The following is a 27,233-nucleotide window of genomic DNA, read 5'->3' on the forward strand; positions in this document are numbered from 1 at the left end:
TGACTTGACGAACTTGTCCACAAATCTAATATTCCAAAGAGTGTGAGTATATGCATGCCGTGTGTGTGAGTGAGAGTGTGTATGACTCAAAACATTGACAACTCCCTCATCCCACATTTTAACTGCCTTATAGGCAACAGGGTTTCTAACTCAAGGTAACTCTGCGAACCATTCCATGAGTGGGAAGCATAGTGGTGAAATGCTGTTTTACCGAATGCTATATGCCCACATTATCTCTAGGACTAGCCAGTAATTTGAAGGGTAGAAGCTGCTGCTTGAAGGCAGATGATATGGCTATAATCCAAACACTGACAACTGTCTCTGATTATTTATTTCCCACTATCAAAAGATACATCTGTTCCTTTTTCATTTAAATCGTATTATAGTAAGATGTGCACATTTGTTTTAAACAATAACACAAGCCACCCTCATAACTTTTCTACGGGTGGATTGGTTAGGAGGCGGGGCTCCCAGCTGCTTTGCACCTCCTGGGCCTCACCAAGCGTGACTGTACATGATTTCTGATAGACGTGCGTGATGAGCCTTTCCCTATCAGTGTGTGTGGGTGTGGCTGAACTGTCGGAAATCCTGCTCATCGCTCTTGGAGTGGTTGTTGTACTGCTCCATGCCTTTCCCAACCACACTGCTAAGAATCAATTACAGAAAAAAACAAATGCTGCAAATTCTCTCATTTCATTATCTGTTGATGGTCATTATTTAATCAAAACACATACATTATTGGACTATGGTTGTTGACCATTAGATTTGTTTTAAATATTGAAACAACCATGTATGATTTTAATGAGAACATTTTATTTAGATCATAAGCACAAAATGTATACCATTGATAGATTAGGCTTACATATAAGTTCTTATTCAAAGAGTATTTGTAGCCTATGAAGAAAAAGTAAAACATTTGCTCACATTCTTACCTCTAGGGTTGCACTGAAATTAAAAACTGAAAGGGAACAGTGTGTTATCAAGTGTGACTTTGCTTTTCTGATGGTATTATACATTAGATTCCTCAATTGCTTAAACGAGTGCCAATCAGGATCTGTGTTTGATTTTCTAACCTTGCCCCAACAGCATTTGTTTTGTGTATATCCTTAGATAGGTCAAAAGTGAACCATGGATACTTTGCGCTCCAGTTTTTTCAAAGGGATATTCTTGAAATAGAATTTAAAAACTTTTAATGACAGTTAAAAACTAATTCAGGTTCTGGTATAGCTGATGTGTATTAAAGGTCACTTTGGTAAGCATTCAAAAAGGTTTTGGAAAGTCCATTTGCCAGTAAGCAGTTAACACCACAGGCAGAATATCTCTCTAGTGTATTAATCAATATAAAATAAATCAGAGTAGACTTTTCTGGGTCATTAGATTCAGACGATTTGGCTTTGTAATCAACTGGGTCAAGTTAGATCAACACAGAAATCTTTATTGAGATTTTAATTCCATTAAAATCTCCCAGAATTATCACCTCTGATGTTGAAGGATACTATAAGGTCAGTGAGTTTACCTACATCTAAAGTAATTTCCTAAATGAAGACTCAATGCCTGAACTTAAGAGATTTGGCGAAATCACTCAATGACAAATCTGCTCCCTTTCCTATACATAACTGCTCTGTACACCTTATAGTCCTCCAATGCAATCTTTTCCTCCAGTGTTTAATCAGATAACCATGTCTCAGAGAGAATGAAAATGTGTGGATTAATTTAAGAGGACCATATTTTTGATGAATTGAGTTATGAACACAAGGTGTTTCAATACAAACTGATTCACAAATTACCAGAACACACATTTTCATCATAATTAATAGAAACATTTCCAAAACAGAGGGTTCTACATGGGTGGGGAAAACTGTGTGGAGGGGCTTATCATGGAGCTCTCTGCTATCCTAGGCACATTCAAAATTATCAAAAGTTTCTATATACCTAACAAAATAATAATGTTTTCTGACAAACCACACAAACGACAAACTAGCCTCAGGTCCATTGCCAGCCCTAGGCATAAGCGAGATGGAGCCTTAGGGCCCTCAACTGCCAAGGGGCCCCAGACTGCTAGTGAGCCCTGGACCACATGGGGAGAGGGGGCCCCCAAATAAAATGTTGCCTATCGCCCCTAAAAGGCTAGGGCCGGCACTACTGAGTTCTATCCTTTGCTTTTGCCTTTGGAGTCTGCATTTGGTGTCAGTAGGCATAGTCATGAAGACGAGGTTGCTGTCAATCAAGGAATTTGGAAGCTAAAGAAAAGAGGAACTCAATTAGAATCACAGCACAAAGGCTGGGAATAGACAAAGTTTTCTGAAAAAGAATGAAGCCACTGGTAACTTCAGCAATTCGCAATGACAAGGTAAAAACAACAGCAGTGGATGGTGGGAGCTGTGGAAAAAAAATTAAATAAAAGTATCAGTGCGAAATAACCATCAACCTCCAGAATGCTGGGGTGAATGTGACACAATCTATTGTTTGCAGAGGTCTTCGGCAGCAGAATTATGAAGGCTACACTGCATGATGCAAACCTCTGATCAGCACCAATAACAAAAAGGGCGGTTTAGAGTTTGCTAAACAGGACATATATAAGCCAGGACAGTTTTACACAGAGTTTTATGGACAGAGGACACAAAGGTGAAGATGTATCAGTGATGGGAAGACAAAAGTGTGGGAAAAAAGAACTTCAGATGATCCAAAGCTACGATGAGATGTAGATGATCCCATGGCAGTGTCATGTGATGGGCCTGCATGGCTGCCTCTGAAACAGGGTCACTCATCTTTATTGATGATGAAACAAATGTTGGCAGCTGCAGAATTAATTCAGAGGTGTACAGAACAATCTTGGTCAGACTCATCGGGCAGCGCTTCACAATGCAACAATGATCCAAAAAATTATTTGGGTTAATTAGCTGATTAGAGTGTGGCACCAGGTGTCTTCAATATTGAACCTTTTCACAATATTCAAATTTTCTGAGATACTGAATTTAGGGTTTTCATTAGTTGTCAGTTATAATCATAAAAATTTAAAGAAATAAACACTTGAAATATATCAGTCTGTGTGGAATGAATGTATACATTATACACGTTTCACTTTTTGAATGGAATTACTGAAATAAATCAACTTTTTTTCTAATTTTATGACCAGCACCTGTACACTGTTTATGTCCATAATGCATATACTAGAGGATTGTGCTATACCAATTCTATGGTATATGGACAAACTACCAAAATATCTTTGCACAAAACAAGACTATTTCAAAAAACAAGACTATTTCAGATGGATAATTGAGTTTTGCAAATGCATCAACTTATCATGATAAAATGTCTGACAGGGATGTTTCAAACAACTGTTGTGAGAATCCAATGTGTGTGTGGAAACTGAGATCTTTCTGGCTCTGGAGACCCTTGCCAAGACAAAGTGGTGTGTCATAAATAAGGAGATAGGCACTGAACATGGCAAGGACACACAAGCAATTGCTTCCTCACACTTGAAGTGTCAGCTAGTCCTTGGATTCAGTGTCATTCTCATCCCTCTGGACTACTTTTTGAATGCCGATGTTACAGCTTTAACTTTCACAGTATCATACAGTATGTCAAAAACCATGCAAAGAAAATAATATGCACAGCATATTAGAGATATGATTAATTCTGAATTTAGTTGTAATTGTCTGTAAAACACATTAAGCCAAATTGAAATATAATCCAATGAAGTATCATTTAATTAAACTAATACAAATCATATGGCTTATTTGTTCTAAGCCTCCACATATACTCCTTACTCTAGTCCCTTAGAAATGTACAGAATATTCAGTGCAATTAAACATTATTTGGCCCTATTTTTCTATTTAATGGTTACAGAAGCCCTTAACTGTAAGGTGACTAAACATTTGTAGGTGCTCTGCATCTATAAGTTTATCTAGTTATTTCGAGATCAGTTGGTTATCTCGAGACAAAATCTTGATAATTTATTCAAGTTGATCTTGTTATTTTGGGATTGTATCTTGAGCCAACTGATTTTAGATTATTATCATTATTGATAATGATAACAATTTTGATAATGATTACCTGTCAATGGACATGTAAAAAGTGTGGTAATTGTTTTGTTCAATTACCACACTTTTTACATGTCCATTGACAAGTCAGGTGGGGTTATTGAAGCACACACGTTTGAATAGGCCATATGTTATATACATATACATGTATACACTGCGTGCACAATTATTAGGCAAGTGAGTATTCTGATCGTATTATTATTTCTATGCACATTTTCCAACTCCAAACCATTTAACTTGAATGCTAATTGGATTTAATCATTTTCAGGTGATATATATTTGTGTAATGAGTGGGTTTTCCCACTTACAAAGCATGTAGAAGTCTATAATTTGTATCATATGTACTCTTCAACTGTGAGTGATGGAATCTAAAACAAAAATCCAGAAAATCCCATTGTATGATTTTTAAGTAATTAATTTGCATTTTATTGCATGACATAAGTATTTGATACATCAGAAAAGCAGAACTTAATATTTGGTACAGAACCTTTGTTTGCAATTACAGAGATCATACGTTTCCTGTAGTTCTTGACCAGGTTTGCACACACTGCAGCAGGGATTTTGGCCCACTCCTCCATACAGACCTTCTCCAGATCCTTCAGGTTTCAGGGCAGTCGCTGGGCAATATGGACTTTCAGCTCCCTCCAAAGATTTTCTGTTGGGTTCAGGTCTGGAGTCTGGCTAGGCCACTCCAGGACCTTGAGATGCTTCTTACAGAGCCACTCCTTAGTTGCCCTGGCTGTGTGTTTCGGGTTGTTGTCATGCTGGAAGACCCAGCCACGACCCATCTTCAATTTTCTTGATTTTTGTTTTAGATTCCGTCTCTCACAGTTGAAGTGTACCTATGATAAAAATAACAGACCTCTACATGCTTTGTAAGTAGGAAAACCTGCAAAATCGGCAGTTATCTATTACTTGTTCTCCCCACTGTATCAGATGTTATGTATCGGTGCATCCAACACCACCAAGTAGCAACCCTGACTGTCCAGGAGCTCACTGATGCCCTGATCCAGGTCTGGGTGGAGATCCCCCAGGACACCATCTGCTGTCTCATCAGTTGACTGTCCAGATGTTGTTTGGGAGTGCACACAGTCACAATATGAGTTGCGGTGATGAAATTCACACAAGTTGGAATGGCCTGTGATTGCAATTGTTTACTTTGATTTTTGGTCTGAATTTGAATCCTGCCCTCAATCAGTTGGTGATTTTAGTTTCAATTGACCATTGTTACTTAATATTGTTCTCAAAAAATTACACAGTGTACAGTAAAGATTTTGATCTTTTATACATTTCATTCATCAAGACCCAATGTATGATTTCAGTATTACTTAAATTTTTTGAGCCGTGTAATTGTACAAATATATGGATGGCCTATTCAAACCTGTGTGCTTCGATAACACCACCTCACATGTCGTCTGCCAAACTATGTGCTTCCATAACTTCACCTGATGTGTCATCTGCCAATGGACATGTGTGACTATAATTTTATCGATCAGAACTCTTTTAGAAGGAAGTACAGAGGCGAAATACTCTTGGCACAAAGTAACAGTTAATTTATTATTTGCAAATAAGAGAGACGCGTCAAACGCACATTCCTCTACCTATCTAAACAATGGGACTCAAGTCCTTTAATCAGTAAGAATGCATCAGGCTTCAGAAACTTCCCCAACACATGCCGTAAAAGTGCCGTAATTGTCATGTTCATTACGACAGCTTACACTGATGATTGTGACTCACTTGGCCTGCCATATTAAACAATTAATTGATATGCAAAGCATGCATATCTGTGGTTTTCACATAGTGTTTTGTCATGTTTCTATCATATGTCAATATCAGTTGAAGGATAAATGGATAAGCTACTTTGACTTGGCCTCGCAAAGCGGCTTTGCCCGGTTTGTTACAGTGAATTCCAACAATGTAACTTATAACTGATAACTGGGTGATGTTAAGATCATCACGATAAAAAGAAAATGAAAGGAATACAACCAGTCACTTTCTGAAAATAAAAAAGATGCATGAGGCACTTTACATATAAATGAATACGATAATTTGTTTATCTTGAAATAAATAAATATATTTTTTTTTTAAGTTGATCTCATTATAACGAGATACTATTTCGAAATGACGAGATAAACTTAGAGATTCAGCACCAACATTTCTTTTCACCTTATGGTTCAGGGCTTCAATAAATGGTTTTCACACATTTTAATCCAAACATTTGTCAGATCTTTAACCATAACCTAATATGGAATACATTTAACGTGAGTGAACAAATAACACAAAACTGCTGCACACTCAGTAACTGGTTGTGTCAAATTTAACGCCAATGACTGCAACAAATCGCTTGCAACATTTCAATTTGGCTTAAGTCTTTGACTAGGCTTTTTCAATATGTTTGAGTGTTTCAGCCATTCTAGTGTAAACTTGCATGAGTTATTCTGTATCATTGCTGGGACGATTGTTTAAGAGTCGAGTTCCAAGTCCCTTGTGCTTGAGTCCACAAGTCCCAATGGTTAAATATGAGTTGAGTTCTAGTCCTGGAGTCTGAGTTGGCCGAAGCCTAAGTTTCGGTGCTTGATTCCTGGTCTTAGTGCTCAATCGTGAGTGAAGGGGTCCACATAAACAATAACAATTAAATGTATCCAGTCAAATACAGCCCACTAAAGGCAAGAGGAATTTTGTCATTAAACAGTTTGCTATCTATTTTCCAGTTTTTCTGTGCCAACAAATATGTACATAGATGCTTTTAGCAGTGGTTACCAGGGGTTTATTGGATTTGTCAGAACAACCTAGAATAACCTGGCAAACGGATGCAGTGTCGAGACCGCAGTAGTTAATTGGGACAACAAAATCGATATCTGTAGGGAGACTGCAGATGAACTATTGAACTCAACTCAATATGAACTCATTTGTAAATCAGCTTGTTTATCTTAACTTCAGGGAGAGTGATTTGGTTGCGCAATGTGTGTGATTGGAGTTTGAGTGAAGCCTGTCTGTCTTGCCCAAACCCCCCTGCAGCTCACAAGCTGTGTGGGGGAACATTTGGTGTGAGGATCAGCAAAGGCCCAGCTGAAACAATAATGCAGTGCAGGTTCACTATAACGATTTTTCAACACAGACAGGCAAAGGAGATTTATCAAAAAACCTGTCACTTCTGCTGTGCATCAAAGTAAGAATCACATTAAAAAAGCGTAAGATATAATGGATATGATCAACGTTAACGTCAAATAGTATTTGTTACATGCTTTGTTAACAACTGGTGAAACACACACAGGCCCTTTTCCATGAATGCCCGATAGAGGAAAATAACACATTAAATCCCAGAAAATAGTGATTTAAGGCATACGTTGATATGAAAAGAATACTAAGTAACATGAATAACGAGTGACAATGCCTGTACTGCGTGGAATCACGCAGCAGTACAAGGTAAAACCACATGCTGGTTTGGAAATGCTTTACTAATTAGTGCTCATTACAAAACAAAACCTTCGACCTGTATCTTCTCTCCACAAACTTCCCAAGCCTGCTTGTTTCGTTAGTCCATTAGTCTGTACAGTAGAGCCCTTGTACTGACATCAGGTAGGTGTCCGAGCCATGTAGGGCTGGAAAGTCTCTCACAATAAAGAGGGAGTTGGAGGGAGGGATGTGGAGCAAAGAGGGAGTGAGTCGGTGCTGATGTGTGCTGCAGAAGCCGTCTTTGGTGTATCTGTGCTTAATCTCTGTTCTGTCTCTCTCACACACTCTCCCTCTGCTCTGTCAGATTACCAAGCCCCTCCGGTTGGAAGAAAGAATGGAGGGATAGTTGGAGGGGGGATGATTGGTTGGTGGGTGTTTATAAGCATATGGGAGCAGGAGGGTGTGCTGGGAGGATGGAGGGAGACAAGAGGGAATGAAATAAACATGGGTGAGAAAATCGGGTATGTTTTTTGAGGGAGGCGGTGGAGGGAGGACCAAGGGAGCATGTTCGGAGAGGAGGAGGAGTTGTGGGACATTGAGTAGTAAGGCATGTGATTACCATCAGTCACTAAATATAACTACTACTTCTACAGTATCATATTTTTTTCAAAACCAGTTCAGTAGAGACAGTATGCTCTGTGGTAAAGACGCACCAAATTCCCTCCAGCTACATGTGATTCAGCACGGCAACCATGGCATCTTCCACTCTAAGCACGCGGACACACAACTCGTTCTACATTAGACTTGAAGCTAGGGTTGCTAGAGTGGGCTTTTAGAGTAAAAGGATGGCTCTCCAACAGATGGGTGGCCATCAATTCTTTTCACATCCGTCTTTTGTCTTTTCCTCTAAATCTTTTAATCATTCCTTCCCAGACTCTCTTTTTTTCCTGTGCTTTATCTGACTTTGGCTGAATAGCACAGGGGTCATTGTTATGCTCTGATCTGGTGACAAATGATCTGGTAACAGCTGTTTTTTTTACCTTTTTCCACCTGTTTTGGATTCAAATAATGTGTAAAATTTCCTCCTCTTCTGTGATTTTTCTGAAGAGGGAAGTATATTGTGCATCTGACGCTTTCTCGGTTCAACACTCCTTTTGCCTCTCACTTCTTGCTTTTAGTCTTCCCTTCACCTCCTTCTGCGGATTCCTCTGTCCACATCTTTATCATGTCCTTCAATACACTGCAATCCTCAATCTTTCTCACTCTCCTATCCATATTTCTTGTCTCCTACCTGTCACCGTGCTTCTCTTTCTCTCCATCTATTCTGTATCTCCCCTCTCAACCACTCAATGGCCCTGATGTGGCTGTGCTGTTAGAGGAGACATGTAAATACCTTTCATAGGACAGACCCTAATCCCAGGGTGGTGACAATTAAGATTCTCTAAGTCCCTGTTAGACAAGAACCTGGGGGAGAACACCCTATAAGAGTGTTATTGGACCTTTTTATTTTCATCTGTAACTGTTTTAGATACTGCTGTCAAAACACCGGGGAATCATTGCTTTCTACAGCCTGCACATTATTCAATGCAGCGGCAGTCTTTGTCCTGTCACATTGACTCTGGATCCTTTGAGATTAACTTGTTGGAGTTATTACCATCCCTGTTGTTACTGAGCTTCACTTTAGACATTTTGTGTGTTCGCGAGCGTCCGAGTGTTTGTGTTGTGGGCAACAGATGTTCACATCTGCTGTGTGGGTTTTATGTGGCACTTCAATAATTCATGTCATTTTTATCTGTCTTAGAATGGCTCTGAACAACATGTCCCAGATGATGAAGTGAGCCTCAGAGCCCAATGGTGCTGCAGCTACACTGAGTGAAAAGATTAGTTAGTGTAAGTGCCTTGGCCGTGCTACAGTGGGAACTAAGCAAGAGTCCAGGGTGTCATTGTTTAGAGGAGAAGGCTGTATGTGTGTTGAAGAGCGTTCAGGTTCATGCGCCACTGAACACTTTGTCCTATTGTCTCCTATTCCCTGGTTGTTACAGAATAATAGACTCTGTGATTGAGAACGGACATTTGGGCTTTGTTTACACACTAATGGTTCTACTTGCCGGTCCAATCTGCTTTGAATGAGCACGGTTTTTGGCTGCCGGTAAGGAGATCCAGTGTCTAAGGCACATTCGTTAACAACATTGACCTGTTAAAGACAGTACTCTGCTACTTTCAAACAGCTGTGAGTGGATTCATAATGTCCTTGTCTTATATTAATTTGTTTGCGCTGAGATATGATATGTGAAATTATTTTATGTGTAAAAACATTAGCGCTGAAATTATTTAATGAGGTTGGTTAAAAGAACAATTAGTGGAAAACGTATCAGAATTATTTTAACATGATCTCCCAGTTAGCATAAAATTCTAAGACTCTCTTTCATAGTATGAATCTGGGAACCATACTTTATTCTCATGCCTTCAATAAGCCTCTAGTTGACGAGCAGCTTGGAAGGCTCGGGGGCACTGCACTTTAGGCCTGTATGTTCTCATGTAACTCTTCCAAGAAACCTTCTAGTGTCACAGTGGAGAGAAAATTATGCAAAACACGTGAATAGTGTCTCAAAGCAGATGCCACGTGATAAAATCATTCAAGATATAGGGAAACCAAGGGAGATGCTTCTTGTTCCAGAATCAGTCAGCCTTAAGCTGGGCCTGTGGCGGGGTTCTTTACTACAGTACCAAGGAGAACGCACAGGTGAAGCAGCATATGTGGGAAAAAAACATTAAATAAATCAAACATCATTATACTGAACAATAGTTGGATCATGTTCCCAGGAGAATGTTAAACAATCTTTCTGTCCTTGCCGTGTGACAGAGCACTGTTATTTTAAGCAAAAATAATTAGGCGTAGAAAAACATTTTCTTTCTCATTCTCTCAATGTGTTTTATCTGAATAAATTAATACAATCTGACCAATGTGACACAGCTAAAAACTATGATTAGAATAAAGTGACCAATCTAACAGTCTAACTAAAAGGAGGAATATTCGTTTACTAGGGGAAACTCCTTGTGCTTGAAACATGACATGTAATGACAGTGATTTTTGTAAGAAATGGCTTGCAGTGATTGGAAACCTGGTAAATGATAAATGTACCGATGGGGTGTATCTGTGAAATCTGCTTGTTCAGTACACCTCACTGATGATAACTACATGTTGCACATTAAATCAGAGGTATTGGGATAGCCAAATGTTAAAAGATTGTACCATTCCATCAACATGTATATTTCCGTGGTCGAGACCAACAGCTGAACACAGAACAGCTGGGGAGAAACAGCTGTTCGAGACGTTGTTACGCTTGCAGTCATCTGCATGTACAGATCAATTATTAAGCACTACAGTGAATGTCTAAATTTTATTCTGTTTCACAAATTACTTAATGGTCTAATAAAATGCACTGCTTGTTTTGTGTTGCAGTTATCAGTGTGTAACAACTTACTAGCATTTGTCGTCTAAAGCCCATGAACTGTTTCTTAAACTGAAAGCATCAAACAGTGCAGGACAATTGTACTTTCTTTTTACCGTATTTTATTACATAAACCGGGTTTATTTGTTTATTCAAACATTTATTGCAGCATTATAAACATACATAACTTCAAAGCCATAGTTGCATAGATATACTGGCTGGTTATCATTTAACTACATGACAGAAGTAATTTTTTATAGCTAGAATCTATTATTGCAATAAAAAATGTACTGAAATTTTACCCTGTGTATTAAGACCATTATAAAGAGACAATTGTTTTCATACGCCATTGTATCTGGGCTCAGTAGGCTTAGTGTTTGCCTATAGTAAATGTTTCCTTATCAAATTGTACCTTTTTTTGTAACTGAACTGGCTATACATCTACTGTGCATTTTTTTCCCTTCAGTGGTAAATAATGTTAATAAGTTGTGCCATCTGCTCATGCTAGCTACATTCCCAGCATCTGTAGAGTACGCTAACTATAGTTGATAAGTTACAAATTAAAAACTTCAGACTGGAGAATGTTATAATGTTATTATGGAAAATGTACTGGAATAATGTAGTGTCTTGCGGTATGAGGTTGTTTTTTACCATTACCTTTTTTAATGAGATAAAATATATGTACAGCCATTTTACTTTCATTTGAGTTCAATAAACAGTTATCCTGAAGTATGACTAAGCTGTTTTTTTTTTTTTCGATCATAATTGTAAAAAAGGATGTAAAATCACCAGTCAAAAGGAATGGGCATGGGGATAATGTTATACATATTCATGTTTCTCAATACAAATTCTGATCCATCATACATACATAGCTAGCTAGCTAGACCAACATGTATAGATGATAGTAGCTAGACAATTTCTTACTATACTAGCTTAAACGATAAATGGTAATCCTTGGTTGCTGCTGGAACTGTCAGTGGCAATGCAATTGTTGAAACTGCATCAGGCTTTAGTATAAGAACCTTTTCCTACCCCATTTGTTTTTGCATCACAATGCTGAAAGCAGTTATCTGCAAAATGTTCTCTAAAAATCGTAGACTTGGTGGTCACAGAGGAAAACTTGGATGCCTCCTGACCTTTGTAAACAATGCAAGTCACTTCTCTCTTATATTTCCATCATTGGGAAAGTCAAGTAACTGCTGTAAATTTAATTTACACAAAAAGACACAGTAACGACATATGATCTTGTTTGCGGTTAAGCTAACTATCTGATCAGTTTCTTGCTGAATCAGGGAATGACATTTAATGGGTTGTACGCATTGACATTTGGGTGGGAAGTGAAAATATATAAATCATATAATCTGATTTATTAAAATAATACGATGATGTAATGTCAAGTCTTCCAAGCAACATCCAAAACAAATAATTCAGACTCAAGTCACGTGACTAGATTATTCTTTCTAAAAGCTCTACCTACATAGCACTGATATCTATTTTTCATAATTACCTAATTACGCTTGCTTTAGTTCGAATTTTGATTAAATTCTGTAAAGATGCAGATTTTGGTTTCATATTCTCTAACAGAATTGTCCTTGACTCTAGTTATTAAATAACAAAATATCTTGAGTGATCTGAGCTCAAATACAGGTCTATTAAATGTCAGCTTTAGAGTGGTTGGGAAGTAGAACCTAGGTACGCATCATTTAAACATAATCGGAAGGGCAGTTGCGATCAAGTGCCAAACCCTCCATGGCGTTGTGCCACTGGGCAAACAATCACCATGTATACATTGGGTCAACGTTGGCGAGACATGTGTAATGTATGTATATCTGGGAAACGCATTTTGGAGGACACTCAGAAGTTGTTTTTAGAGGAGATGATAGAAAAGGGAAATGTGAAAACCTGATATTTATCATTTAATGACATCATCTGTACTCTGAGTTTAGAAAACAGTGTTTATTATGAATGCTGACTTTGTAATGCACATGTGTAAACCATGTAACATGCTGTTTATATGCGTAGTCTCAAGGGACGGATAGAGGAGGAGAAACAATACATCTCATAAAGAGGCAGAGAATCGTGATTCCTCTGAGAATAACAGGAAAATAATTGGAGGAACAATATCTCTTGGAAGTAGCTCTCCCAGGGATGTATGTGTGAATAAAGAAACGTCAGCTTCCCCTTAAATGTCTCCATGCTCTCTATTTCAGTGAATGTCATAAGTGAATGTTCATTCCGTATCATGATATCAAAACTCATAGAAACAAAAAGGCAGAGCGGCTAAGCTTGTTTTTCGAGGTGAATGGCACTGATGGCCGTTATAGTCATCCAATAGAAAGTGAGACAGCCATTAATTGTGCCATGATGGATATGTTGTAGCTAAACAAATTCAGGTTTTCTACAAATTGGATTAGCGCATTCTTCACACATCAGCACCCTGGATCTCCCAGTTCAATCACAACCAAGGCACATCAGCTGTAAACATTGCAGCAGTGTGACCTTTCTAGTACAAGAGCTCATCGAAATCAGTAAATAATACGCCTTGGGATTTGATCTCTTAAAGCTGCCGTTTGAAGAACGGATGGAGACGTCTACACCACGACAACAAAAACGGTGCAATCCTCCAAACAATTGTCATCAGGGCGACACTTGCAATGCAAATTGATGAATGCGTCCACTCCTCTCCTTGTGCATCCTGGTCCACACTGGTCATCTCTCCCATGACAAAATGTCAGGATTCACACTAAACGTTGGAGTGCATAACATCGATATTTTACCAATAACATCCTTAATAGATATATGTCAGAGAGGATAACAACAGTTACTTAGCTTAACCATAAGATCTAAGTGTCTTTGTTTAGAATTCATAATTGGACATCAACCTGTCCAACCTCTGGTGTACCCTTGGGCACTGTTTCGATGTCATGACTGGACTCAGAACTCCTGGCAGCAATGACGCAGATGTGCTGCAAGGTAGTGACTTAAACTGTCATGTCACTCGGAGGTCACGCATAACAGCTTTCTGATTGGATTATGAATTGAAACGTCACACACAATTTACCAGGTTATTTATTATATTGAATTGCTTTTTAAATGAATCAATCACCCAACCGAGACAGCGACCCCATGGAACTCACCAAGCACCCCTACCTCCTCTGCACCCTCAACTGATGTTTAGCTGAGTGGCGCTGTAAGCTATGAAAGCGGTCTCCCGCGGTTGCAGTAAAAAAAAAAAGAAGCCCCCAAGCGAGTATGTAGAGAGAGCACACACAAGCATACAATGAATTAAACGCATCTTTTCTCTGCTCACCATTCAGGTCCATTTTCCTCAGGTGCGTAGAAGACAGAGGGAGTATGCATACGTGGAAATAGAGCATTTGCGTCTTTGAGGGATGACAACGGTGCCCATGTAGTTTCCAATTAAAAAGAGAAAGTGGAAATAGGGTAACCAACAAAGCTGATAGACAGCACACTGACTGAAACTTTTAAAGAAGCTGTTTAATGGTAATGAAAACAACAACAATCCCAATGGATTCTAGGTGTACTTGATGAATGCTGCGGAGGAAAGTCGACCAGACATCTTCAAATTGAACGGCTTGCCTTCTGTCACTGACTTCTGTTCAGATTACTTGTTGTATTGGAGTGTATGTACCATACCAACATTCAAAGTATGTAATAGGTAGTCAGCCCAGAAAAAAACTTTCTCTGTCCTTGCACAGCAATGGTGGAATCAGCAGCCCCTTGAAGCTAGGACAGCAGAGTACCTGGCCATTTTCCAAACATTTTATAGGGTATTTAAAATAACTCGTAGTAACTGTACATTACTCTGGATAAGATAATCTCCTAAATTAAGAAATTGGAAAAGTCTATAGCTGTGTGCATGCACTGTAAAAAAAGCCAAAAGAATAAATTGCTTAGTCAGCAATTCTGTGAAGGAAACGTTTTGTTTATGTGTGAATTTTTTTCAGTCATACAGTCATGCATCATGTAATGCTGACTGGAACAAGTGTGGATACAGCATATAGTCCCCATTACACCAGTGAAATATTGATAAGCAGGGCTGGAGAATGTAATTCTTTACAAGAGCAGAAATCCAATCCATCAATATTTAGGCTTTATGCATCCACTATGTGAGAGAATTTCTATCTATTCGCTTATAATCCCACGAATTATGAATATATCATTATGCATGTTTAAGTTTAAGTTTATGAATATATCATTATACATGTTTAAGTTTAAGTTTATGAATATATCATTATACATGTTTAAGTTCAAGCTTCTAATACACTGCTGCCTAAGAAAGGTTACCAATGTAAAGCCCAGACATACCGGCAGCAAACTCCCACGTGACATATTCCACCCACCCACGCAGTTGAACAGTGAGCCGGGCCCTTACCATGAGGTGTGCACATGTTGACCCAGGGGTCGCCACAGGAAGACTCCCTAAAAGGATAAGTTCTGTACATGTCCGGCACACGGACAGTTGCGAACCTGAAAATTTACGACGGTTGTGAGTTCATTGGAGGGGCGACCCAAAAATGAACCATAAGTTTGTCAAGAGTAAGCACATCTTAATTAAAGAACATACAGAGAACAAGGAAGAGGGCCCCACCTCAGGGGACTCCTAAAAGATGGTCAGATGGCGTTCTGGGTAGAAGTTTTTGTATAAAAGCCACGGTCCTGAGCTCAGTAAGGAGGGGGTGTATCTGCAGAAGGACCTGGCTTTAATGTCTGTCATTCTTGTATGATCTTTCATTAAAGTCGATTGGATTCACAAGTTTCTGAGTTGAAGTGCTCTTTATTTTAGTCGTTGTGGACTTGGGTTTTCCACGACATAATTGGCGAGCCAGCCAGGAGTTGGACAGAGACAGAGGTGCCTGACTGAACTGCCTGGGAGGAATTGGACTGAGTTACACAAACGGTGGCCACAACAAAGGTAAGCAATTTTGCTTTTAGTTAAAATGTTTGTGTAATTCAGATCTCATGACTCTATGGTGGGACATCTAGCACTGGTCTTCCCAAATTTAATGAACCTTGAAAGAATACAGTTTTGTTAAAGGCACATGGAACTTTTGGATCCAATTCATCACATGTTATAACATTGTAAATAAGTCGTTATTAGATAAAATTCCTGGGGCGGACAAGAAGTCCGGCAGGTGTAGCCAAGGACGGACGAGAGAAAGAGAAGGGCCGGCGGCTGAGATTAGATAGAAATTCCTGGGGCGGACAAGAAGTCCGGCAGGTGTAGCCAAGGACGGACGAGAGAAAGAGAAGGGCCGGCGGCTGATATTAGATAGAAATCCTGGGGCGGACAAGAGGTCCGGCAGGTGCAGTTAAGGACGGGCGGGAGAGAAGGACCGGCGGCTGTTATTAGATAGAAATCCTGGGGCGGACAAGAGGTCCGGCAGGTGCAGTTAAGGACGGGCGGGAGAGAAGGACCGGCGGCTGTTATTAGATAGAAATCCTGGGGCGGACAAGAGGTCCGGCAGGTGCAGTTAAGGACGGGCGGGAGAGAAGGACCGGCGACTGCTATTAGATAGAACGCCTGGGGCGGACGAAAGGGCCGGCAGGTGTTGGGTATGAGTGCCTGTCCCGGGGAGACAGCACAGGTTAAAAACCTGCGGGTTGGTGCGCACAGAGTACTTTGGTAAGGTAGCTGGGGTAACGACTGGTTGGCGTGTGTGTGATCAGCTCACGACTTGACACAGTAGCCTCAGCAACGGCCTGCGAGGGTCTGTGGAAAAGGCACTGCCTGGTAAGGTGGCCTGTGGGAGTGGGTGTTGACAGCAACTGGCAGGGGTAAGACAAACCCGCGGTTGGGTGTCTAAGTGTGTAAGAGATACGGTCTGGCAGGATCATTCCCCCATCGGGAGAGTGACAGAAACCCTGTAGACACGTGCGGGTTCGAATGAGATACACGGAGCTGGTTAAAGTGGTTAACTAGGTCTGTGAGAGTGTATGAAAAAGATTAGGGTTTTGTGTGTTAAGTAATCTATATATGCGTTGTGTCAATATATGTTTGTGAAAAGGCCTGTGTAAATGTATGTGAAAGATTGGGAGTGATAAAGACAGATTTCTGTATGAAAAAGTGTGAAACAAATATGACGAATGTATGTATGAGAGATGAGCGTCTGAAAGGGTACCCGAGTGTGTGAGTGTGGAGAAGTGTGAGAAGGAAAGAGAAGTTGTGCGCTTAGAGGTGTAAAAGCCAAGAGCGGCTGAATACTTGCGGAGAGAGTGCTGTAATAAGGAGCAATTGGCGAATTTGCTGTAATTTTTGAGTAATTGGCTGTGTAATTCAGAAACTGTTTTGTGACTACTATTGGTGAATAGCGAAATGAATGAGGGGGTCACTACCTCTAGGATATTCATGAAACGTAAATTTTGCAGTGATATAAACCACAAAATATTTACAGGACCCGCCGACACTTCTGTACATTTATTCCTGGCCCAGATATTTGAATACTGTGTGGTTGAGAAGTATCACACAACCACGAGACAATTGTTAGAAAGTCACGATTACTCTGAATCAATCGGAGTACAGGTAATTTGGATCACGTCGGGAGGAACTAGACTCTGGTCCAGTCAACCAGATTTAGACGAGCCCATTATTAGACAAATATACAGTCCAACTGAAGAAGTGTGGTTCTAAAAGAAAAACGGGTAGTGATACATTTATTCAGGAGTTTATTTGTGAACTGTCATCAAGCACGGTCAGGTCCGTGTCTTAGGGACATTAGCATCCGCTGGCAGTTTCACGGATCAACGGGTACTTACTCCCGTACTGTTAGCACAACCGAGGTCAGGGAGTCGAAAGCAGCTGCACCCAGGAGAGGAGTGAGTAAGGAAAAACTTGGCAATCTTCCCAGAAAAGTTTAATACTCCTGGGACAGCATCTGGGAGCACGCTGATAATAAATTCTGAACAAGCCGAAACTCAGACAGGACAAAGGTCCAAGGAAGCAGTAGGATTAGACAAGAATAGTAGCAAAATTCAACCATCTAGCTTTAAATATGGCGAACACACCCATACAACTATTGGCTAAACGGTTCCCGTTGTGTGAGGAACAAATTAAAGCAGTATCTAAAACTTTAGAAAAGCGAACTAAAAAATTGATGACTAAATGGCCCAAAGACGGGACTTTTGATGTGGCCCTGTGTGAACAAATGGAAAGTTTGATTACATATTATAAGGTTAATGATCAGAGTAACAAGCGCAAGCTTAAACGTGAAAAGGAACAGGAGGTTATGAAAATGTTTCTGGAGGAAGGAAGGGGCCAGTTAGCCAGTTTGGCTCAGGCCCGCCGTATGTTACAGAAAGATGAGGAAAGGACAGCAGAAAAAGTTAAATGGATTGATGAGCCCCCACCCTATAAGGGTGCACAGTGTCCTCTGGTGTCTGGGGTAGTGACAATCAAGGGGGATGTTGAGTTGGAAAGGGACAGGCCCCTGGCGTCTTCCTCTTTCGCTTCGGGGAAGAGCAGACGGCCTAAGGGAAAGCCTCCCATTCAAGTAGACTGTTATAAAGAATGCCTAGAATGGTTGGAGTGTAATAAGACAAGAGGAGAGAGATCTAGAATTAAGGAAAGCAAGGCCAAAAGTTGTGAACGCAGACTTGACGAACTAGTAGAGCAACTCAGGGAGTCACAGTGGGAGGAGTCAGATCCACAGGGTGACTCAGACAGTCAGGCAGAAGAGGAACAGGGGCAGTATGAGGGAGAATATGGGGGGGCTGCAGCTGCTCCCAGCCCTTACGGTAGGGAGCCAAAGGGTAGACTAAGAAGCACACACTCATTGAGGACACCCAGACAATACACCAACATGGCACCTATCTTAGTCAAAGGGCATCAGCATCATTATGTACCATGGCCAACTCAGGACATGGAGGGGCTAGTTGTGAAATTGCCTAATCTCCATAATGGGGCTGGAAAATGGATTAGAACACTAGAAGAATTGACTACGGGTAAAATACTGGCAGCGGGGGACATTAAGGCTTTGTTGGTCAGAGTGCTGGGTACGACCAAAGCGGAGGCGGTGCTCAAAGATGGTGGCATGGCATGGACAATCGGGAGTGTTGTCGGAGATGGACGGTCCTTTGATCCCTACAGACATTTGTTGTGGAAGGCCCTGAGGGACGAGTTCCCTGCTGTGGTGGACACTGATGTTTTAAGAGGGGCTCCACTGGGAGACACAGACAGTCCTGCTGAATACCTACAGAAGCAGGCAGATAGGTGGAGAATGGAAACTGAACATGACCCAGAAACTGACAAACTTGTGTCCCATATGTTCAGGAGAGCGTTGGTGGAAGCTATGCCGACTCCCATAAGAACCAAGCTGGAGGATGCTGTGGGACTGACCACTTCAAAGACTCACAAAGAGTTCAGAGACTATTTCGTTCATGCTGTTGACAGATACAGACAAAACGAAAAGAAATTGGCTGAACAGGGTAAAGACATTCAGAGAAAACTCACCCAATTACAGCTTGATGACCTGACAAAAAGGAAAAAGTCCCAGGCCCCAGTTACTACAGAGACCCCACCTGAGGAATACGCAATGGCGCCTGTCCTCCAGGGAGGTCAACACCCAGCACAACAGCCACAGGCTATGTATGTACCTCCCCAAAACCCAGTAGCAAGTGTGTACTCACAGCCCCCAAAACAATACCAGAATAGAGGAGGGTATCAACCTCAGAATAACGGAAGATATCCACCTCAGAATTTGAGTGGGCCAGGAGCCCCGAGGGGAGCCTGTTGGGGATGTAACCAAGAGGGACACATTAGACGATTCTGTCCACAGAATCCATGGGAAGCCACAGCGTTTAACCCGGCCACTCACAGTCAGGGTTGGCAGGGAGGTAACCAGGCCCCAAGGATGTGGCAGCAACAGTCAGGCCCACCCAACCGAGGTCCTGTAAATCCCTATGCAGGACCAAACCAGCGATACTGAGGAGGCCCAGAGAGTCCTACGGGGGAGGGTCAGCTTGTAGTATTAACATCACAGGCTGACGAGGAACCGATGCTGCAGGTTCATATTAATGATAGAGACACACCAATGATGGTAGACACTGGAGCTACTTACACTTGTATAAGTCCAAAATATGCCTCTCATCTCCCCAGGTCAGGAAAATATGCTAAGACAATAGGATTCTCGGGACAAGCGCAGCTTATACCCATGACAACCCCAGTCAAACTAGCCACGAGCGGACGCTCGATAGAAATTCCTATTTTGATAGCGGAACATACTCCTGTAAACTTATTAGGTAGGGACGCCCTGTGCAGGTTGGGGCTACAAATTCAGTGTTCACCTGATGGAATAATCATAGATAACATAGGGATCAAAACTCAGATGTCACTTCACCAGGCACCACTGGCTAATGTGTACTGGATTGGGAACATAGAAAGCGCTGTTAGAGAAGTCACTGTTAAATGGGGTTCCTACATTGAAGCACAATTACCACGGGCCAGATTACCAACATTAGCCTACCACTGCACGCTGAAATATGATCCTTATCAGGAACACATTCTTGAACAATTGTGGTTGGACGCTGTGAACGGTAAGCCAGCTCACGTTGTATCTCAGTACTTTGTCATTGGTAAACAGGGTGCGGCCATGGAAGTAACAGATGCTGAGGGGTCAACCCTGATAGCTGACTGGTTTGATGTACCTGGATCAGTCCCCCATATCACACTGTTAGTAAACGATGGGTTCAAAGCCAAAGATCTGGGCCCAATGATGAAACAGGCAACGCAGGTCGCATGGGTTAAGACAGACAATCCTCTAATCTTTTGCTCTCCTGAAAGTGATCTCATTAAAATCCTTTGTTTTGCAGATATTGTTGGAGAGCCTCAGGAAGTTGAAGTTGGTACAGGTCAGCAAGTGCAGATGGGGAAAGCGGCAGACAGGCAGGAACAGTTACGGGAAGAGATGGAGCGGATAGTTCCAAAACAGTTGTGGTCTCAACATGACACAGATGTAGGACTTGTTAAGTCAGCTAGCCCTGTATTTATTAAAGTAAAGCCAGGGGCTAAGCCAGTATGGAAAAGGCAGTATCACATGAAACCAGAGGCGGTGGCAGGTATTGAGCCCACCATTGAGGGTCTAGCAGAGGCAGACGTGCTCGAGGAAACAGTTAGCGATTGTAACACACCTTTGTTCCCTGTTCTAAAAGCAGATAAGCAGAAGTGGAGACTGGTTCATGATCTACGGCCCATTAATGACATAGTGGAAGACTGCTTAGCTGAGGTCCCGAACCCCCACACACTACTAACCAACATCCCTCCGGAGGCTAAGTTCTTCAGTGTTATAGATTTATGTGGCGCCTTCTTCAGCGTTCCTTTGGCAGTAGAGTGTAGACATTTGTTTGCTTTCACCTATGGTGGTAAGCAATATAGATATACGAGACTGCCACAAGGGTTTAAACACTCCCCACACATTTTCAATCAGGTCCTCAAAGCAGACTTAGAGGAGCTTGTCCTGGAGGGAACACTACTTCAGTATGTCGATGACCTACTGATATGTGCTCCCACCTTGGAACAATGCCATGCAGACTCCATAAAAGTGTTGCAGAGATTAGCTGAGGGGGGTCACAAAGTGTCACGAAAGAAGCTCCAATATTGTCAGACAGAAGTTGAATATCTGGGAAGAACCATCGCTCACCAGACAAAAGCCATCTCCCCAACTCAGTTAGAAGGATTGAGTAGTGCACCACTTCCCCAAACAGTGAGTCAAATGATGACATTCTTAGGAATGACAGGGTTCAGTTCTGATTGGATAGAGGACTATGCCCTTAAGGTTTCTCCTCTCAGGGGGCTTATGAAAGAGGTGGGACAGCAGCAGCTCAGCGCCAAGTTGCACTGGAACTGTGATGCTTTGGCAGCTTTTGAAACCATTAAACAGGATATGCAGTCTGCTCCCGCTCTAGGAACACCTGACTACACGAAACCATTCTTGTTGTATGTTGCCAACAGGGCCGAGGGATACGCTTCAGCAGTATTAATGCAGGACACGTGTAGTGGCAGGAGGAAACAACCCATAGCGTATTACAGCACGAAACTTGACTCAGTAGCACAAGGGTATCCACCATGCTATCAAGGTCTCGCAGCGGTTCAATATGCATATGACAAAGCATCCACCATCACCATGGGCTACCCAGTAATTATTCACACCCATCATAAAGTAACGGAGCTGATAGAGCGTGGAAAGTTTGTATTGACCAATGCTAGACTTCTTGACTACTTGCCTTTGTTGACTTACCCTGACATCACCATTAAGAAATGCACCACTGTAAATCCAGCAGAAAGAATTCCCCTGGAATTTGAGGGAGAGCCTCATGACTGTGTGGCCGAGTCATTAACCTTTACCAGACTTCGACCCGACCTTCTCTCACTCCCCATTCCGGGGGCAGAGGAAGAGTTATTTGTGGATGGTTCCTGTTACAGAGACATAGACGGCAATCACGCAGGATTTGCTGTGGTCAGGATGGACTCTCAGGGTCAATTTCACACGATCGTAAGTCAAACCTGTCCGCAACCGTGTTCTGCTCAACTAGCTGAACTCAAAGCGTTGACAGCTGCATGCAGAGAAGGGGAGGGTAAAGTAGCTAACATTTACACAGACTCTGCATATGCACACGGGGTATGCCATCTATTTGGGGCTGTGTGGAAGCAAAGGGGCTTTAAGAAAACTGATGGCTCACCGATTCTGCATCATGAGCACATCCAAGATCTGATGGGTTCGCTTTTGCTCCCACGCCAGGTAGCTATCGTTAAATGTCAGGCACATAGGAAAGGCAACAACTACATAATTCAGGGTAATAACGCTGTTGATGAGGCCGCTAAACTAGCATCTAAGTGTCATTCAGCTATCCTAGCTCCCTTGATATTGGTTGAGGCAGCACCTGTTATGTCTGATGTGATTCGCATGCAAGAAATGGCCAATGTGTATGAGAAACAGTTGTGGCTACAGAGGGGTGCTACCACTGATGCTGCAGGCTTGTGGCGGACCCATACGGGTCTCTTAGTGGCACCCACAGCTCTCCTTAGAATTTTGATCAATAATGCGCATGGTTTTGACCATTGCGCAAGGGGCGAGATAATGAGGATGCTTACCCGCCAGGGGTTTTGGTCACCATACATGCAGGCGACGGTAGATGTGGCCCTCGCAGAGTGTGCAGTATGTGCAAAAAATAATATAAGGAAGGGAATGGTGACGCCATTGGGTCACATTCCTACACCTGAAGGACCGTTTAGACATTTAGTCATGGACTATGTGGATATGATCAGACCAATCTATGGAAAACGGTACATGCTGGTGGTAATTGACAGGTTCAGCAGATGGATAGAAGCAACTCCCTCGAAGGACCAGGGAGCGGGAACGGTAATAAAGTTCCTGACAAGGGAGGTGATGCCCAGATTTGGTATACCAACAGAAATCAGTTCTGACAATGGGTCAGCTTTTATTCAGAGAACATTGAAACAAGTGATTCAACATCTTAACATCAAGCAGAGGCTAGGTTGTGTCTACCACCCCCAGTCCCAGGGAATGGTAGAAAGAGCAAATGGCACTCTGAAGGCCAAGATCAGTAAAATTTGTGCCAGTGCAGGATTGAATTGGGTTGATGCTCTACCAATAGCACTAATGAGTTGTCGCATGGAAACTAACAGAACCACGCATCTAACACCGCATGAAATGCTTACGGGTCGACCCATGCCAGTGCCTGTGCTTCGAGGCCCCCATGAAGGGCCTCCGCTGGAGCAGTTGGAACTGGAATTCAGAGAATATATCAGACAACTAACTACTATACATGAGCTCATTCACAAACAGGAAAAGGCGCGGGTCCCGGAGCCCGAGGACGATCAGCCCAGGGCGGTGGTTCCAGGAGACCAGGTCTACATCAAGGTCTACAGGAGGAGGTGGAACGAGCCAAGGAGAGAAGGCCCCTACAGAGTGACCCAGGCCACGACGACGGCAGTACGCGTAGAGGGCAGCGACACCTGGTATCACCTCAACCACTGCACCAAGGTTCCACAAGGAGTGGGACAACATGAGGAGGATGAGAATGCTGATCTTCCAGGCGGGAGTGAAAGCCAAGAGGGGGAAGGCGTGGCACCCTCAGCACCAGAGGAACTGGTACCTCAGCCGGAGAAGTCTGAGCCCAGCAGAGAGGAACCAGACGTGGGAGTGGAGAATGCTCATGCTCAGTCTGCTGTTGACAGCTCTGGGGCTATGGTCTGTGTTACAGATTCCAGGGGAGAATGTACAAACAACAACGGAGCAGATCCTGCAATTGGTGCCACCACAGAAGAGACCTAAGGGGGGCCACGCCCGCCCGACACCAGTAGGAGACAACACCTTACCGCTGGTCTCACCGACTTTGACTAACAAAATTTCATTTATTTCTGACTCTAGTAGCCCCGACACAGACCTTGACAGGAGGAATGAGGTATGTACAGCAGCATTGTTAGCGGGGATATTGCCCCACCGTCTGGTGATTGCAGATGTAGAAATCACAGTCTACATTAACACAGTTGGATTTGGTACCAAGAATGAAGCTATATGGTTAGGAAGGGTAGAAGAAAGTAGGGAACAATGGAATGTTGTGGGGAGCAGTAGAAAAGGAGAATGTGGCCCGCAAGAAAGAGAGAAGGATCAAAGAGTAAAGTACTTGGTAAGGTGTAGTCAAAGGAAGTGTACAGTGAATGTGACGGCTTCTGTCACCAGAGCCGAAGCGGAACTGTTGTTTGAAAGAGTAAAACCCACCTTATCAAAAAAAGAGAGAGGCTGGGGCAAAAGGAGCGGGGAGGGATGGGGTCTAGCGTGGGATAGAGAATTAGGCAGTACAGACCCCGAGACCTCCCTGCTCTGGAGAAGACCGAGGGCAGTAAGTGTTCAAGATGGAAGTAGGGTAAATACTACAACTCAGAATGTGAAACGAGGGAAAAGGGAAAATAGATCATGGAGTGTACTCGAGGCTAGAGAAGTTAGAATGCCTGTTAAAGCCAGGGATGAAGCCCAGAGGACAATAACGGTACACTCTCAGAGTGGGAAAACACTATGTTCATGGGCAGATAGTGTCTCATACGGTCGAGGAACCTGGTCCTCAGGTGAATGTGTGATCACTGTACATGAGACAAGGGGCAAATGGGATATAACTGTACAACATAATAACGAACACCAGTTGTCTCTTCAACTAACCATTGCTAGATTCCCAGACGGCACCAAGAGCTACCCGATAGCGTGGTGGAACCCAGACGAGGGCGGTTCAGGGGAGGAGTCACCTCCTCCAGTGGCATTAGGGAAGGAGCCTTTAGGCCCTGCATCCAGGGCAGGACGGCAAGCTACCCCAGGGGCCACGGCAGGGTGGAGCTGGCTTCCCGTGCCCACGGTAGAACAGGCCTTGCTTGAGGTACCCACTCAGAGTCCCACGGTAAGAGTGGAGGATGATCATATCGAGGTATTTAAGAAATACGGATGGTACAGATGGGCTCAATATACAGCCAGGCAGCACGAAATGGAAGATTGTTTAATATGCTCTAGAGCAGGCTTGGCTAATATGGTAGTAGTCCCCATAAAGGAGGGATGGCAGTCCTGTCTGAAAGAGAAGTTTGAATTATGGAAAAATGGGACAGATGACAACCGGCTATATAAACCGTGTGCAGCAACATGTTTAGCATGGTTGGGAAATAAGAAACTCCAAAATGAAATGAGGAACTCACGTTCACGCCTTGAAACAACGGTAGAGTGTCAAGAATTGAATATCAGAATAAGTAAGACAATAGCTGAACACACTCTCCCTGAGGGAGATGTAAAAATATTAGGTAGACATGAATGTTACTATGCCACAGGGACTGTTAAGGTGGGACATTTTCTCAAGTGCAAAACACTTATTAATTTGAATAAAGGGGAGCTAAACATTGCTCAGTCAGGAAAATAATTCACTCTAGCTCAGAGAAGAGGAGTAAGAAGCATCTACCTAGACCAAGACCAGGCTATAGCCGACATATTCTGGATATGCGGGGGAGGAAAACTAAGGCCCGTGCTGCCCAAAGGATGGTCTGGCACCTGCGCCAGAGTAAGAGTGGCACAGGATGTGTCAATAATTCCCCGTGTTTTCTCATCTCCAGAAGAAGTTCAACAAACTGAGGAAACACTAGTTAAGTCCCGAGTAAGAAGGGCATATACACCAGACCCGGTGGTGGTCATCGATGCAATAGGACAGCCACGAGGGATCCCTAATGAATTTAAGGCCAGGAGTGAGATCACCTCAGGGCTTGAATCCATATTCTTATGGATAACACCGAATAATAATACGGAATGGATTAATTATATCTATTACAATCAGCAAAGGTTCATTAATTATACCGATGCAGCCCTGACTGCCCTAGGTGAGCAGTTACGTGCTACGAGTAAAATGGCATGGCAGAATAGGCAGGCTTTAGATTGGATCCTAGCAGAAAGGGGCGGAGTCTGTATTATGTTTGGGGAACAGTGTTGTACTTTTATTCCTAACAATACGGCACCAGATGGCACCTTCACTCAGGCCATGGTTAAGCTAAAACGATTGAGACAAGAAGTTAAAGATAATGCAGGTAGAGACGCTCATGCTTGGGATTGGTTAGAACATTCTTTCGGCAGATGGGGAGCTATCCTCACTAAAGCAGGAATAGTTATGGTGATAGTCTTGGTTTTACTCGCATTAGGCTCATGCTGTGTCATCCCTCTCCTCAAAATATACCTGACCCGGACTGTGAACACTCAAATGCTGCTGCAGGGAACTCACGACTCAGATTCAGACTCAAACAGTCCATTGGTCAACCCTCGTGCTGGACATCCTGGACAGTATGTTAACGTAAATGGAGCACCTTGTGACATGAGCGGTGAACCATTGTACGAGCAGCCAACTGACCCCGTCGCAAGGCGGCACTGTTCTTCTTCTTCTCTTGCAGGCATGAAGGGACTACCAAACCTGAATATTCCCGTGATGGAGGCCTTCGTGAACCAGTTGTATGAAGAAATGGGAGAGGTCTATGTTGACGTGGATAAAGTGAACAAGAGCAACTCCTCTGATCCTCCGGGGAGCCATGCCCTCTATGACAAGACATCACGCAGACACTATCCATGTCCGTATAGAATGGACAGTTGCCAGTACTGCAGCAAAGAATGCCCTGCTAAGGAAGGACACTATCATCATCCTGAGCCCTACAACTGTGCTCTTTGCCAAAGAGGGGACTGTCCCCTGTGTGCCGGAAAGGACTGTGCACCGTTGAATATTGATCTTTTAATGGGATTGACCCCTAATAAGATTGATGTTGGGACCGCGGACTAAAGAGTATTAAGGGAGACGC

General features: G+C 42.6%; 2 protein-coding genes across 3 annotated transcripts in view; both read left to right on the forward strand.

Moving 5' to 3' along the window:
• The window catches only part of opn7b (opsin 7, group member b), a 101,284-nt gene that overhangs the window by 58,964 nt on the left and 15,087 nt on the right, over positions 1-27,233 (forward strand). The gene's annotated exons all lie outside the window — the stretch shown is intronic.
• LOC114840324 lies at positions 15,644-24,291 on the forward strand. The gene is made up of 2 exons (XM_034296051.1): positions 15,644-15,827; positions 20,720-24,291. Exon 2 carries the CDS (start codon positions 20,773-20,775, stop codon positions 24,199-24,201), a length of 3,429 nt encoding a protein of 1,142 aa, XP_034151942.1. The 5' UTR covers positions 15,644-15,827; positions 20,720-20,772; the 3' UTR covers positions 24,202-24,291.

Source organism: Esox lucius, chromosome 12, assembly GCF_011004845.1.
Source record: "Esox lucius isolate fEsoLuc1 chromosome 12, fEsoLuc1.pri, whole genome shotgun sequence".
In the NCBI taxonomy this organism is placed as follows: Eukaryota; Metazoa; Chordata; class Actinopteri; order Esociformes; family Esocidae; genus Esox; species Esox lucius.